Source organism: Castor canadensis, chromosome 5, assembly GCF_047511655.1.
Source record: "Castor canadensis chromosome 5, mCasCan1.hap1v2, whole genome shotgun sequence".
NCBI classification, from domain to species: domain Eukaryota; kingdom Metazoa; phylum Chordata; class Mammalia; order Rodentia; family Castoridae; genus Castor; species Castor canadensis.
Window position 1 is genome coordinate 172,199,790 of NC_133390.1, and position 16,861 is coordinate 172,216,650.

General features: G+C 47.6%; 1 protein-coding gene across 5 annotated transcripts in view; it reads right to left on the reverse strand.

Moving 5' to 3' along the window:
• Atp9a (ATPase phospholipid transporting 9A (putative)) overlaps positions 1-16,861 on the reverse strand; it is a 122,815-nt gene that overhangs the window by 56,459 nt on the left and 49,495 nt on the right. For all 5 annotated transcript variants that reach the window (XM_020175154.2, XM_074074984.1, XM_074074986.1 and 2 more), the window contains 5 exons: positions 14,607-14,665; positions 12,801-12,852; positions 10,035-10,129; positions 6,045-6,125; positions 4,919-4,994 (listed from right to left, as the gene is read on the reverse strand). In XM_020175154.2, coding sequence (XP_020030743.1) covers positions 4,919-4,994; positions 6,045-6,125; positions 10,035-10,129; positions 12,801-12,852; positions 14,607-14,665 — 363 coding nt within the window. The remainder of the gene's footprint in view (positions 1-4,918; positions 4,995-6,044; positions 6,126-10,034; positions 10,130-12,800; positions 12,853-14,606; positions 14,666-16,861) is intronic.

Genomic DNA, 16,861 nt, shown 5'->3' on the forward strand with positions numbered 1-16,861 from the left:
GTGGGGTGAGTGGCAGGCTGCCTCATGGGACAGCCAAGTCACAGAGAGCTCTCATGACTGCAAAATTCTACTGGGCAGTGCTGGCCTGTGGGGTCCAGTAGCCCCTAGTGGCAGAAGAGTTGGGGGAGCAGGCTTGTCCATGCCGCCACCAGTCTTAGAGGTTTCTAGAGGTGCCTAGAACATTCCTGCCTTCATGCATTGTTATGGAAACACACCCTACTTTCACAAGCACTTCCTCCCCGGTGAGTCTGATTGCTTTCCACCTGGGTCTAGCTTGGCCATGTCGGAAATGGGAACTCCTTCTGGAGACCCTCTTTCTCCTCCCTCCTCCAGCACCTCAGAAATGCACCAATCCCTCTAAAAATAAACAATTCATAGAAGAAATACTTAACATTAGAAAAGGTGCTCAACCTAGTAAATAATCAAAGAAATGCAAAAATCAACCTTTTCTTTCCCTATTAGATTAATTGCCCAGGGGCAGGAAAATGGATCCTGCTGAACACACTGGTGGCTGAAGTGTAAATTGGCACTATTTTGGAGGGGGGCGGGAATTTGGCAACATCTGTCAAAACATACCTGCCTCTCCCTCCAGGGGTACCAAGAGAATGCATGATTCAGTGAAGAGACAACAAAGACGGAAGCCAAGCAATGACCGGCGGGGCAAGCAAGGGAGAGGAGGGGAGGGTGTGCACTGGGCAGTCAGAGAAGCTGCCAGAGTGGAGGGCATCTGAGCTGAAACCTGACCTTGAGAAGGGACTAAGCCCCGCAGGACTCTCATGGAAGACCCTAGGTACACAACAATGAGGTCTCCACTGGAAAAAGAACTCTTGCCCTTCTTTCCCTCTCCCCTCATTCTCAGGACCACCACTGCTGGAGGGGGACAAGAAGATGCAAAGCGGTTCCAAGGCATCACATTAGGAAAACCCAACCCCCAATGCAGTGCTGCAGCTGTCTTTAGAAAAAGCCCTCGAGAGGAAGCGACACCAAGTCCCTCCGGATTTTAACAGGCTTGGCCAGGCCAGTGATGTCCTCTTATATAATGAGGTCCTACCCCAGAGGGTCAGCAGATGGCAGCCAGGAGAGCTGTGCATTCCTTAGCAGATGGCAGGCTCCTGAGAATGGAGCATCCCGCCCTTAAGCCCAGTGCCAGAACAGATGGTCAGACAGTAGGAGCTGAGCCTGGGCTGGGCTTGGGGTGGACACACAGCCTGTCCACCCACTCTGTGCACATGCAGCTCACCTCCTTGAATCCCCACAATGCCCTGGGTGAAAGAGGGTCCTGATAGCAAAAGCCGCCCTAAAGGGTACGTTCCCCACACCACCCAAGCCAGGCCAGGCCAGGCCTATCAACTTTTAAATTCAGGAAGCTTTGCTGGCCAAGGTGGCTCATGCCTATAATCCCAGTTACTAGGGAGGGAGAGACTGGGAGGATCGAGGCTAGAGTAGGCAAAAAGTTAGTAAGACCTGCATCTCAATCAACAAGCTGGAGCACGGTGGTGTGCACCTGTCAACCCAGCCACTCGGGAGGCTATAGGCAGGAGGACTGTGGTCTGAGGCAGGTCCTGGGCAAAAACACCAGATGTTACCTGAAAAATCATTAAAGCAAAAGGGGTTGGTGGAGTCGCTCAAGTGGTAAAGTGCCTGCCTAGCAAGTGTAAGGCCCTGAGTTCTAACTCAGTATTGCAAAATAATAATTATTATTATTCAAGAAGCTTCATAAAAAAGATCAAGATCTCTGGCTTCTCCTGGAAAAGTGGAAGATTTGGTGACAGTAGGCCCACATCGCTCAGGACATGACCAGTTGGTGCTAAATGCTGGTCACCTCTGTAGCCGGGCGCAATCTCAGCTCGCCATGGTCCTACCCAGGCCCACCCACTCATTTAAGATCCTTGCTCAGTTTGTAGCTCTTGACCCAATGAATCTCTCCATCCCTGAACTCTGACACCTTCCTATTTGTCCCCTTCCCAGTCCTGCTCTGCTCTCAATGTCCTCCTTCCTCTGGCTCCCTGCACCTGCAGACCAAGGGATCTCTCAGATCCTCCAAGCCAGCCCTCTTCTGGCTTCTCCAGTGAGCCAGGTGGTTGAGGTCAGGCATTTCCCCAAACTCTCATTAGCATTCCAAACAGTGTGGTCCTGCCTGGACTTGGTGTTATTCTGTGACCCTTTATTCCTCACCTGCAAGATCTGTGTTGCACCAGAGAGGGAGTGCTCAGGAATGTTTGTAAAACCAGACATTGCTACCTCCTGGTGTGGTGCAGAGGACACAGCTCACGGAGAATCGGAGAACAGAGCGAGAAGCCTGGGCTCTGTGGGTCTCCAGCCCTGCGTCTCCAGCCCATCTCCCCTCACCATCCCAGTGATGACTCAACTCACAGTATGTGATGGATTGCCATGGTAACCACATCCTTTATAAATGGATGCCTGCGAGGCAGCCAGACCTTCCACACGACTGACAAGTTTCCTTACTTTTTAAGAGCAAGAGGTGGGGCTGGATTCTACGGGGAATGCAAAAGGAAGTCACAGAATTGAGAGTGCTCACACAGACAGTTTCTTGAGCACCAGAAGGAAACTCCATGTTTGCGTCAGAACCCAAATACAGTTACATGTCTACTCAGTGAAACCCAGGGAAACCGAAGCCAATTAGGACATGGGAGATGCCCCACTCCTCATACTCACTGGGCCCGGCAGGCACTACTGTGGGAGGGTCGGATCACTGCTTCCCTGAACAAGAACAAGCAAACACAAGGACGATGTTTTCATGACATAAAGAGTTCTGCAGATAACAACTTTTTAAAAACAAGCACACGAACAGAAAAATAGGCACGGATGCAAAGTAGCAATTTATACATATTTAATAGTCAACATGAAGGAAGGTGTTCAAGTTCACTATTTATCAAAAGTAAATCAACATGCTGAATTTATTTAATTCAACCACATGGGTGAAAATGTAAACGTCAGACAGAACCTGGTGCTGGTATGAGGGTACACAGAGATTATCAAGAGTGTGAAGGCTAGAGACGTGCTTCAGCAGCAGGGTGCAGCCTAGCCAGTGCAAAGCCCTGAGCCCCTGAGCTCAAACTCCAGTGCCGTGAAAAAAAAAAAAAAAAAAAGAATGTGAATGGGCCAGGCATGGAAGTACACACCTATAATCCCAGCACTTAGGAATCTGAGGCTGGGCTACTTAGGGACAAGATGCGTCAAAATAAATTTAAACATAAAAGGACTGGAGGGTAGCTTAGTGGTAGAACACTTCTCTAGCATGTGCAAGGTCCTAAGTTTTATCCCCAACATCACCAAAAAAGAGAGAGGAGGGAAAGAGGGAGAGGGAGAGGGAGGGAGGGAGAGAGGGAGGGAGGGAGAGAGAGAGAGAGAGAGAGAGAGAGAAATGTATATCCCTTTGACCTAGTTATCCCATTTCTATGAAAATGCCGACTATAAAAATTGAGAACTTCTAGGGCTGGCAAAGTGGCTCAAGTGACAGAGTACCTGCTTAGCAAGTACACGGCCTGAGTCCAAACCCCAATACTGCTAAAAAAAAAAAAAAGGAGAGAGAGAGAGAGAGAGAAGTTTTATACGGTAAAAAAGCAAATAAACAAAAAAAAATGGACAAAAACAAAAAATAAACAGTAAACTGACAAAAAAAATTATAACCTATGACAAGTACCAGTTTGACAGTTTGATAGTCTTTCTTCTATAAATGTGGGTGGCTTTGAGGCAGGGGATGGGGACTGGAACAGGCTGCTGCCAGTCCTGGGTGGCCACTGCATACCTGGGAGGTCACTGCACACCCTCAGTGGCCACTGTACACCGAGACGCCGTTGTACCCCCGGGCAGACATGCCAGGTCAGGGAGCCCTGGTATGGCCATGCAGAATCTTTGGGACCATTTCCCACTTCTTTAGCCAACAGGAACACTGAGATTGTTACACATTCCAACACAAACACAGCCAACATGGGAAAGAAAGGTGACCAAAGAGCCCCATAGGGAGCGAATCTCCCCATTCTCACTAAACACTGAAACTGCACAGGGCTGGGCATGGCCACATGGGTATCCTGTGTGTGTTGTTCCCCTCTCCTGGTCACAGACATCTGATTGGGGTTCACTGTACTACAGAGACACAAAGAAGCATCAAGAGAGGAAAGAGTAAGGAGTGGGAAGAAGGGAATTATCATGATTGAGAGGGGAAAAAAACTGAGTCCACCAAGTAAAGGCAGAAAGTTGCCAGCAATGGAATTACAAGGCAACAGAATTGTGTCACTATAGCTCTACAGCTGCACCACCAGTCTGCTCTGAGCGAAGTGCCTGTGTTCCATTCCCAGCTCTGCCATTTACCCACTGTGGCCCTGAACAAGTTACCTGACCTCTAAGCCTCAGGTCCCCCTTGTACAAAATGTGGACTCTTTCCTGCTGTCGGTGCTGTAGAAGGAGGAAGTAAACCATGCACCTAACACGCAGGGTGCACACCACCTGTATACACTGCTCTGCAAACCACGCTTGGCCCTTGGCTCCCTTCTGCTCAGTGTCCCCCAACACTCGACACAGGGCATTTTACACACAGAGGCTTAGCTTTTCCGGGTCCAGCTGTCTCCTGCTCCACCTCCAGGAGGAAGTCCCTGTGAGATAGTGGTCTGCACAGACACAGCTTCCAGCCAGAACCTGTGATGCCCCTATTCCTGCTGGAGACCACAGTGTCAGCTGAAGTGGCAATTAAGGACTCTCCCAGCATGGACTGTGCAGAACATCCACAGGCCACAGGGGCCTCTGTAAGTCTGAGAGCATCCCAGGCTCACTTAAGACATCAACTGAATTCCCTGGAGGGCCAGAGCAGTGGGGAAACACCACCGACAATGAATATTACACTGATCACAAAAGGAGTCCTTTCCTTCTCCAGCTGGTAACACATCCCCCAGGGCCTCACCTGACGCGATGATGGTGCCCGCCCACAGAGCGTTCTCGATGCTCAAGCTCTCACTGATTGGAGGATCGCTGTCTTCCTGGAAAACACCAAACGGCCTCATGATCATCTCCAGTCATCTCTCAGTTTCCCCAGGGGACTGGCACCAGGACCCGCAAAGATACCCAAATAACCAAGTCCTTTATACAAAACAGCAGTTTCTGCAGACACCTACACACATTCTCCTGTGCGTGTGTTATCATCTCTCGATGACTCTAACACCTACACAACATAAATGCTGGGTAAATTGTTGTTGCCCTGCATTGCTAAGGGAAGGATAACAAGAACACAGAGCCTACACACATATCACCTTTACCAAAAGTGTGTGCAATGCACAGTGGTTTTGGCAGAACCCATAGGCTGCCTCTGGCCTGCTCTTCTCAAGAAGGGCTCCACCTGATGAGACTGGGGTCCCTCAGTTTGGAAACCCCTGACTCAGCCACAAGAAGAGGGCTAAACTCAACAGCTCTCCCCCTGGAGTTTTCCTCTCTCACAGAAATACTTGTGAAAGTTGGTTTGTAATTTAAGAATTGGTCCAGAAGAACTAAAATGCAGGCACAAACCAATCCAGCTCTTTGCTGATCCGGTTTATGGCTTAGAGAAAACGATCCCAGACAATTTAATTTGGTTTAATAAATTATTTCATATGCCTAAAAATAGTTTAAACCCAAATTCAGTTTTTATTCTGAAAGGTCTGAGAGTGGCTTAAATATTCCAAAAATGGGGGCTGGCTGAAGACTGCCTTGCAAGCATGAGGCCCTGAGTTCCTTCAATTAAAAAAAAAAAGGGGGACAAAAATGGCAAAACTGGATTTGTATGAACAAAAGAAAACACCGCCCATTGGAGAAGACAGAAAGTAACCATCTTAGACAGCAGAGCTAACATTAAATGCAATACACTCGCCACTATGTAACTCAAGCTGTTTTGAAGCTGGGAGAAAATTCAGGTTGGTTTGACAAGGCAGGGTCTCTGTGAGAAAGCTCAGCCCCATGTGGCAGGAAAGCATGCCCAGCCAGAGGACCAGCAATGCTGGTCACAGGCCCCATGACAACCACAGGCTGAGACAGAGCTGTTACGAAGGCTTGCTTACCCTGTTGAAAGTTCCCACGAAGTTGTGGATGTCAATGTTTGGCTCTTCAGCATACACGTGTGCTCGGATCTGAAGCAGGTCCTGTCCAACAGGGAACCCGGGTTAGAACAAAGCCAGCCCACTGGTCAGCAAGGTTTCAGGAGGCATCCGCTCTTCTTTGAAAGCAACTGTGCTTCCCAAGCAGACTCTCAAAAGTACAGGGCAGGTGGAAAAGAGAGGAAAATCTTCCCGTACGTGAGTCTGGGACTTGCTGTGCATGATTATCTCAAGACCCTGAGAGCATCTGACATGCAAACATCTGTTTACCTGCATTCACCTGGCAAGATACAGGTGACACTACCTGGCTGTGAATACCCTCGAAGTGAACAGATCCCCTCAGCTAAGCCTGGGTCCACAAGATCTCCGTACCCACAGAACTCGCTCTTTCTACAAATAGTTGTTGGACACCTACTGTGTGCACAGCCCTAGGAAAGGCTGAAAAAACAATAAGGACATCCATGTAGAAATACACAGGCATAAAACAACAAGTGCTGGTGAGGAAACAGAGCAGCTGAACACACGTGGGCTCTTGGTGAGAATGTAAAAGGGTGCAGCTGTGTGCAGAAGGGTGTAACACTCCCTCAAAGAACTAAACGTAGAAATACTACACAGCCCAGCAATTCCATTTCTGGTGTGTTCAACAGAACTGAAATCAGGGACTGGGAGAAATATTTGTACCCCCTATGTGTTGTTCACAAAGGCCAGCCGGTACAGAGACCCAAGCGTCCATTGTGGATGAATGGACAAACACAATGGATATATCTCATGCGGTATTGCTCAGCCTTAAAAGGTGGGGGGAGGTGATTCTGACACATGCTACAAGAATGGACCTTAGGAAAATTATGTTACGTGAAATAATCAGTCACAGAGAAGACAAACACTGTATGACTCCACTTACATGCTGTCCCCAGATAGTCAGAGCCACAGAGACAGAAAGCAGAATGATGGTTGCCAGCGGCTGAGGGAAGGAGGAGAGACAAAGAGTTCTGGAGCTGGATAGGGGTGATGGTTGCAGAAGAACAGAGTATATGGATTTAATGCTCTGGACTATGTACTTAAATAGGGTTAAGGCAGTAAATTTTATGATATATATGTTACCACAATTTTTTTTAAAAAAGCAAAACTTAGGAGATACAGAAAAAGAGAAACCTCTGCACAATGAAATCTCAAAGCAGACTGCAAAGGCACAGACAGGCACGGAGAGGAGGACTAGCCATCCTCACTGAATAGAAGAAAGGAAGAGGAAAGTGACGGGCAGCACAGCAAAGGGAAGGCAGGAATGGAGCAGGAGTGACGCCCAGGAGGCAGGAAAGGTTGAGAACAGTAAGCAGATGCAAAATCCAGAAGCAGAAAGTCCAGAGACGGAAGAGGGACTGAAGCCATACACCACCCAAAGTTCCCCAGAGAAAGTATACAGTGGGGCCCAGGTGGGTAGGAGCTAACCATGGATTAATACAATGCCCTGCGTGCAGCAGTCCCCCAATCTGCAACTTCCCTTTCAGTAACCCATGCTTAACCACAGTCCGAAATCATCAGTATGTTTGGACTCTGAGAGAGAGGCCACAGGCCAGGCATGGTGGCACACATCTTGATCCCAGCTGCTCAGGATGCAGAGGTAGGAGGATCAAAGTTTGGGGCAAACCCTACCTAAAAACAAGCTAAAAGCAAAAGGGCTGGAGGTATGGTTCAAATGGTAGAGTACCTGCCCAGAGAGCACAAGGCCCTGAGCACTGAACAAATAAACAAACAAATAAATAAATAAAAACCCCAGCACTACCGAAAAAAAAGAAAAAAGAGCACACATTCATCCAACTTTTATTATGGTATATTGTTTAATGGTTCTGTTTATTAGTGGTTATGAACATCTGGCTTGCCTAACTGATAATGAAACATCTCCATAGGTAGGTGTGCACAACACAGGAAAAAGCAGAGTATATGTGAGGTCCAGTACTGTGTGTGGCTTCAGTCGTCCACCAAGGGAGCATGTTCCTGAGGAAAGGGGGCACAACTGTGTGCACACAACCTCCCATGCATGGAGGAAGGGGGAAGGGAAGGGAAAAGCAGAGAAGAGAAGGGGAAAAACAGGAAGGGAGGGAAGGAAGAAAAATGAAAGGAAGGAAGGGAGAGTGGAAGGAAGAACTTTTTTTTTTTTGGCAGTACTGGGGTTTGAACTCAGGGCCTCATGCTTGCTAGGCAGGCGCTCTACCACTTGAGCCACTCCACTGGCCCCAGGAAGGAAGAAATTTTTGAGTAATTCACATGAGTATCTGGGCTTCTGAGCTGTCTTCCAAAAACAATCAGGCAGTCAGGCAGGTGGGGCCAATCAAACCAGCAGCAAATACAGTCTGGAATTGAGTGGAGGCCACAGGCCACCCCTCTGGCTGGGCCTGCACTCCAGATATAACTAGCTAGCAGGTGTTTGCACTGTGGCCTTTGTGTGTTGCTAAGGCTCAGAAATGCACCCAGTATAGAGAGGAAGAAGTTGTAGGACCAACACATGCAGCCTGATCCTGTTTATGTAAAACCACCTCCCACAAACAAGTCTGCATGTGCACTAAGAAAGATCACCACCTACTTTACATGATCCCTCTGGGAAGAAGGTAAGATGTGAGGTAGAGGCTGTGAGCAGGGCTTGCCACTTTGATTCCATAGCTTTCCAATTTGGCTTTTGTGACCAAGAATATATTCCTGTACCACTCAGATAATCTTTCCATATAATCCTTTTAATCTAAAATTTAATAAAATGCTGTTCTACAGTAGAATCCCTTCAGCCCAGTTCCCCACCTGTGAATACCAGCCCAACCCTGGGCAGGACGAGGAGCAAAGGCAGTGCTTCTCGAACTGGCTAGTGCTTCCAAAACAATGCAAAGAAACAAACACAGGGTGTGCTTGGATATGCTGCCACCGTCGCTCCCAGGCTCTGGACCAGTCCTTCAAAGCATGGTCAGGACAGGGTTCCTTCCTCTTACCACAGAGTAAAACACAGGCAGAGCTCAAACTAGTGTGCCCCTACCTTAGCTCCACCTCCCGGGTTTCTAGAGGCTCTGGAAACGCAGCTAAAAACTCGATGCTCCTAAGTTCCTAGTTTAAAATTAACAGCTATGAAGGTGCCATTCCACAGTCTATTATCCATGGAAAATCAGGAATGTGTGGCCAGGACCACTGTAGCATTGGCTTCATGGAGACACAGACCCCCCTGCCCGCTGCTGTTTAGTAGACAGCACTGACACACGGACCTATGCATGGGAAACCTGCTAGGTTCCACTTCAGTCTTTCAGACCACTGGTGGGGCAAGCTGGTGTCTCCACACTTAAATTACCTTGGACCAACTGTGGGGGCCATCCATGTAGACAGTCTGCACCCTATGGGAGCCCCCACCCTAGGTACTGGGAGCATATGGGTGGGGGGAAGGTGGCTTCCAGTGGGGTTAATGCCTAGAGGTGACTGGAGTGTAAACACCACGTAAGAGTGATCGGAAAATAAGGAAACTGCACAAAGCCCAGCCAGGATGACTCAGGCAGGCAAGAGTATCTGAGGTGGATGCACAGGTGACCAACAGGCCAGTGGGCTGAGGAGAGGGAGCACCGTGAGGTCAGAGCCCGAGCTCGTGTGGGCTGAAGGAGCCACCCAGGAGGACGAGAAGCCTTTGGAGGTGTGAGCAGAGGGACACCATGTAGAGCTACGGCCTCCCTGCTCAAGTTCTGCCATGCAGCTTACCAAGGTCTCACGGTTTTCAGTCTCTCTCTCAAGCACTCGCTCCCTGCACACAAGATCTGCCCTTGGCATGGCCCTGCAAATGGGAACTGGCAAATGCTCAGATTCCCTGCCGTCCCCCTCCAGCCCCACCTCGCACTTCACATCCCTCATCTGGTCTCCAAGGGCATCTGAGTTGGAGAGCACCGCTGTGACCTGCTCTTGCCAGTGTACACTTCTGCAGGAAAAACCACTCACAGCAGCCGTGGGGAGCCTCTGTGTGCAGGCCACGGGGAGCCGCAGCTTCCAGTCCGTCTCGCCATCCAGCTGATCTGTGCGCAAGAAGCAAGACCCTGGGGAGGGAAATTGGATACTGTCTAGTCTCTTGAATTCAACAATCCTTTCTTTGACAGCTCTGGGCAGCTCCTGTTCTGGTCCTTGCAAAAACAGCCCATTTGATGGTCAGCAACTCAAAAAAGAAAGAAATTTCCTTCTCCTTTCTTCCTCCATAAGCTCCTGGGGGGTCAAAACACTGAGCGTTTAAATCCTCACTCCAGGCTATACACCGGTGGCTCACGCATATAATCCTAGCTACTCAGGAGGCAGAGATCAACAGGATGGAGGTTCAAAGCCAGCCCAGGCAAATAGTTCAACAAGACCCTATCTTGAAAAACCTTCACAAAAATAGGGCTGGTGGAGTGGGTCAAGATGAAGGCCCTGAGTTCAAGTCCCAGTATCACACACACAAAAAAATCCTCACTCTACCATTCACTCACTGTGGGATCCTGGGCTGGTTTCTTAACCTTGCTGAGCTAGTCTGTAAAATGGGGAGAAAGGCAGTCCCGAGAAGTTCAGTGGGGTAATGGAGATGGCTGCACAGGGGGACCAGCCTCCAAGGCTATCCTGGAGAGACATCATGAGCCCCTTTCTCAGGACCTGGAGTCAGATCCAGGCTCTGCCCATTACTGGCTTAATGCCTAAGTGGTTGCAGGTTCTCTGTGGATCTCACTTTCCTTGTGTGTTAAGGAGGAGAAAATAACCACTCACCCTTCAGAGCCTCAAGAGCTGAGCCATGCAAAGCCCAGGAGAGGGCTGACCCCTGGAAATGACCAATTGTGCCAGTGTCTGCTGGTACTACAGGGGGAGCATGGCTAATCCAAAAATCCACAGAGCTCATACCTATAATCCTAGCTACTTGGAAAGCTAAGATTGAGAGGATCAAGGTTCAAAGCCAGTCTGGGCAAATAGTTCTCAAGACCCCATCTCCAAAATAACCAGAGCAAAATGGACTGGAGGTATGGCTCAAGTGATAGTGTGCCTGCTTTGCAAGTACAAATCCCTGAGTTCAAACCCTAGTCCCACCAAGATAAATTTCAAAACTATTTGTACACCAACATGACTTCACAAGTGAAAAATCCCACACAATGAAACTTTGTTTCAGGCACAAAATTACTAAATATATTGCACACAATGACCTTCAGGCTGTGTGAATAAGGTGTGTAGGACACATAAATTAATTTTGTGTTTAGACCTGGGTGATACCCCAAGATACCTCATTGTGTACATGCAAACATATAAACAATCCAAATTCCAAACAACTTCTAGTTTCAAAAGCATTTTGGATAAGGGTCACTCAAGCTGTACTGGCTTGCATGCTTTACAGACATGTATTTCTTTTTTGTTTGTTCATTTGTTTGACATAGAGTCTCACTGTTAGCCCAGGCTGGCCTTGAACTCACAATCCTCCTTTCTCAGCCTCCTGAGTGCTGGGATTACAGATGTGCACCACCACACCCAATCAAGACATACACTTCAGTGTGACATACAAGCCACATAATTCATTCTAAGGTAGGGAATGTGTTCACTTCACTGACATTACAATTAAGACTCCTGAGCACTACTAAGTCAAAAGATGCTTAATTGTGTCTTTGTCACTTAAGACAGGACAGCGTGTCGGGGCCCTGAGGCACAGTTCTGCTTTTCCTGAAGAGGACACAAGAAGACTTGAGGACAAAGCTGTGGTGTTTTTTAAAGGACACTGCTACATTTTTAAAAAAAAAAGAAAGAAGAGAAACATTTTAAGGGACAGTGCTTTAACATATAGCCTCTACCCCCTCCTGACTACTTAACATATTAGTAGTAAAAAATTTTACTCATAATAAAAGAGGCCCCTGCAACCTCAAGAAAAGAGAAATGCAAAGTTTTCAGATGTCCAAACATCTCCAGAGGAGCCAGATAGGCAAGAAGAAAACATCTTGCTTTCTTAGAACAGTATAAATAGAAACGAGAAGGATGGCAACCACCCAGGGAGGTAACAGAAACAGCCCAGGATCCCCTCCCGCAAACACCAGGGCTAGAAGTCAGTGGGTGCAGTGGGGGGTGCCATCTCAACACAGGGTAGAAAAGGCTCCTTCCCACCTTGATTTCTGTACTGCCCGTGTCCTCAACATGTCTCCTGTGGCCACCTCCAAAGACAGGATTTCTGTTTGCGTCTTTTAGACACACTGTCTCTTCCCACCAACTCCTGAAGAGGAAACCAGTGCAGTCCAGAGCCAGAGTGGGAAACTAAAACCCAGGGACGTCACCACACTTCTGTCACTGGGGCTCCAAGTAACTCTGTGTGGGTTTTTTTTGCTGTACTGGGGCTTGAACTCAGGACCTACACTTTGAGCTACTCCACCAGCCCTTATTTGTGATGGGTCTTTTCGAAATAGGGTCTCTCAAACTATGTGCCTGGGCTGGCTTCAAACCATGATCCTCCTGATCTCTGCCTCCTGAGTTGCTAGGATTATAGGCGTGAGCCACTGGCACCCAGCATAACTCTGTGGTTTTAATGAACTAAATCTATTGACCTGCCAACACCAAAACCACTCTTAATTGTAAAAGTCTACTGCCGAAAGGATGTTTTTGATTCACCTCCAATGGCTCCAAAATGATACCTACTTCTGTAAGACTTTCAAACGATTATTTCACCAAATTACTGAAAGGTTAATGGTTATTTCCCAAATTGATCTCAGATGTTACCATTTTTCTCAGAGGTCCTCAGGAAGATCATGTCCGCAGGGACCCGCTGGTTCTGTGGAATGAAAAGGAAGACACACTGTGAACAGTTCGAGTCAGAGCCCAGCCCTCTGTTACGTTCTGCCTTTGTCAGAGACAAATGTGGGGTTGACTTTGTCTTGAATCTGAAAACCTTGTGCACTGCTGGTGCCTTACTAACTCCTATGCACCATCTCACCTTGGAAAGAGCACCCATGTTCTGGCAAATCCAACCCTCACCTCCTAAAATCCCAGCCAGAGGACAGAGGTGAAGGAAGCCCCACAGCTGGCCTTTCTCCAGACTGCCTGTGGACGCTGGAGATGGACACTCTGGGACTGGGGCCTGGTTCAAGTGGTAGAGTGCCTGCTTAGCAAGTGTGAGGCCCTGAATTCAAACCCAAGTACCGCAAAAAAATAAATAAAAATTAATAAATAAAATTTCAAGGAGAGAAATGGGAAGCATTCAACTAAGTTGAATTATAATTTATTTATTTGGTGGGACAGGAGTCTGAGCTCAGGGCTTTGCACTGTGCTCTATGCTTAAGCCACAACTCCAGTCCATTTTGCTCTGGTTATTTTGGAGATGGGGATCTCTTGACCTATTTGCCTGGGTTGGCCTTGAACCATGGTCCTCCTCCCAACCCCAGCCTCCCAAATAGCTAGGATTACAGGTCTGAGCCACAGGTGCCAAGCCTGAATGTTCTTTTAAATAAAACAAAGCCACTACTCGTGCTTTCTGCTTCTACCAAGTGTCCAGTTTCTGCCTGGCTTTCAGTGGGATTTCAACAAGGAAGCCAAGTCAAGCCGAAAGTGACAAAAGCCATTCTCAGAAAGAGGGAAGGCAACAGCAGCCCGGCCTAATTATGAACAGAAGAGCATGTCACAACATGGGGGGTTGTGTGGGTCTGAGCTGTCACTGAAGGACTTTGCTTCCCTCGAATCAACCTTCAGTTCCTGGATTTAACCCTTTTAAAAGAGTGTGATTTCAGTTCCCACAGAAACAACCAGGACAGGACCTTTTCTAATCAAATATTATTCCAAGACTCTCCAGGGCTATGTCCCAAACCTCACACCTTTCAAACACATAGTAAAAAGAGATGTGTTTGCTGAAGTAACAAACATAACACAGTATTTTTAAAAATGCAATTTTGAACTTTTTACTATTCTCGGGTTACACTTCACCTCTGCTCCTCATAAAATGGTTTGGCAGGCCCAATGTTTGAGTCAGGAAACGAAGCTAAAATTGCTCCAAAGGTAAATTAGATAAATATTTGTAAGTGTCAATGAAGCAAGCAGACTTCTAGGAAAGGTTTTATGCTGATTTTTTTTCTAAACAAAAAATAATAAACACAACAGCGCTGGTGGCTCACACCTGTAATCCTAGCTACTCAGGAGGCAGAGATCAGGAGGATCACGTTTGGAAGCCAGCCTGGGCAAATAGTTCACAATATCCTATCTTGAGATATAAGCCCTGAGTTCAAACCCCAGTACTGCAAATAAATAAACAAACAAATAAACACACACATGGAGCAGTATACCAAAAAGTATACTTGTGTTTGCAAGCAGAGTTTCTGGCTCCCCAGCACACATACACCTTGAAAAAATGTTTTGTGCCTGTCTCACGGGAAAGAGATTTTTTTCTCCTCAAAGGTACTGGCTAGAGTCCCAAAAAGTATCATTGCATTGCTGGCCTGATGCACAAGTGACATCAGGCTCCAAGAGGTGGAGCCTATTTCAACCACTGACATCCACACAGCAGCCCACGTGGGCGAGCTCCGGGCCTCCACCCACCTTCTCAACGATGATGAGGTCTCCCACCTGGATGCTGGAGCTCTTCACCTTTATCGTGCCTGCAAAGCAACAGGTCTCAGTTCATTTCAATTCGGCATGTCTCTGCAGCGGCCGCAGCAGCGCATGCCACACCAGGTGCACACACACCCTCCAGCAGCATCACCTGCCTCCCCAAGGAAAGGCTCACCTGCTGCAGTGATGACTGCAAAACCATCATCCTCCCTAGATGGGGCAAAGGGAGTAACTTATGCTGTCAAGAAAGAATGCCTGTCCCAACAGTGACAAAAGCCTTTCTAAATCACCACCAGGAGGAGCAAGATCCAGATCCAACTGGGAAAGTCAACTCTGAATTTTCTATACCACCTGAAAAAAAAGATGCTAACCCCAAATGACTGACTTACTTTTTGCCTACAATAGCTATGCAGTTTGGTTTATAGGATTATGATCAGACTATCTAATTTTTCCTGAATGTTTATTTGGATTGAACTCTAATTCTATGCTGAGCTCAGTACAGACATGGATGGTGGCCCTGAACCCTCACTGTAGCCATCAGGGGAGATATTCTCATTGCCTGTTTTCACACAAGGAAAGTCAGGTCAGCCAAGTGTCACTGTCCCCCAAAGTCTCAGAGTTACAGCAGATCAGTGCAGGATTCATGCCCACATCTACCTCCAGAGTTTAGAATTTAAAAATAAGAGTTCAAAAAAATCAAAAAAAATTACTAAGACAGGCTGGAGGCATGGCTCAAGTGGTAGAGCACCTGCCTTATAAGCATGAAGCCCTGAATTCAAACCCCAGTACCACCAAAAGAAAATAAAATTAATAGGAATTCAAAGACGAAAGATGAAACCCATCAAACACTGCCTAAAAAGTGGGGAGGAGGAAAGGGAGTTCAAGGAATATAATAGAGGGCATGAACTTGTTCAAAGTACACTGGAATTATCACAGTTAAATATCCTCGTACTATTGAAACATGCTAATAAGAAACAGAAACAAGGGCTGGGGCGTGGCTCAAGTGGTAGAGCACCTGCCTAGAAAGCAAAGGTCCTGAGTTCACGTCCCAGTACTGCCAAGAAAAAAAAATTGGCTGGTGGCTCACTGTAATCCTAGGTACTTAGGAGGCAGGGATCAGGAGGATCTCGGTTCGAAGCCAGCCCAGGCAAATAGTTCAAGAAACCTATCTCTAAATAAACCCTTCACAAAACAGGCTGCTGGAGTGGCTTAAGTGGTAGGATACCTGCCTCCCAACTGTGAGTATAAAAAAAAAAATGTCCTTCGAACAACTACTCTCCCAACAGACTTCTGTATCTTTACGTTTAAAAAAATAAAACCCATTCTTAGTTCTCGGGTCCTGTGAAAACGAGCGAAGGCTGAATTTGGCTCCAGGCTTCAAATGTCAGCCCACCATGCAGTGAGGACAGCCAGACAGGTGCTTGCAAAGGGAGTAGAAGTGGGGGACTCCCCTTGAAGAAGGCCCTAGAACCATGCAGGCATGGTTATTCACCCCACATTCAAGCTGTATGTACTGAACACCAGGTGGAACTCGAATTCTGCTGGAGGGAAGAGGAAACAATCAAGAGATGAAGGAGTGAAGAATGGGGGGGATCAGCAAGCGGCAGGGAAGTTGAGGGAAGGACAGACAGGAGGTGGTGAGGAACAGATGGGACACAGCACATCCCATGCAGTGGTTAAAGGCCGGGTAGGGCTCCTTGCCCTGGATGCAAAGCATCATAACAAAGCAAGGGACAGCAGGAGATGAAGGCGGAAGGTGGGTCGGGGCCAGGCAGTCCACGCCCGTGAGTAAGCGCGCAGGCCTGCGCTGTGCAGATGGGTCAAATTCTCAGCACCACAAAGTTGTCTTCGGTCACTGGTATCTGTGATAAGCTTATCTACCATAAGGATGTTAAGGGGAAGGTTCAAATCCCACCTGCCCCAGAGCAGGGAAGGGGCCTCAGGTACCCCGCTCTTCCCTAGCAAGCCATTCATGCAGTGTGCACTGGGATTTCTCGCTCGTTTGGGGTCTTTTGCTTCCTTGCCCTCTCTGCCTCGTTCTCTCTGCCACTTCGTGTCACTTTGCATGGATTTTCTTCCACCTTCACTACCTCTGGGGGTGAGGGTGAGACTCAGAGCTGGCATCACGAGGAGAAAGGGATTGATAATGTAATTCGTGCTTTAGATTCACAGGTATTTTTAAGGTCCAGTTTGTATGAGATGAAATGACGTATAGAAAAGTTTACTATGAAAAGAGCTTATAA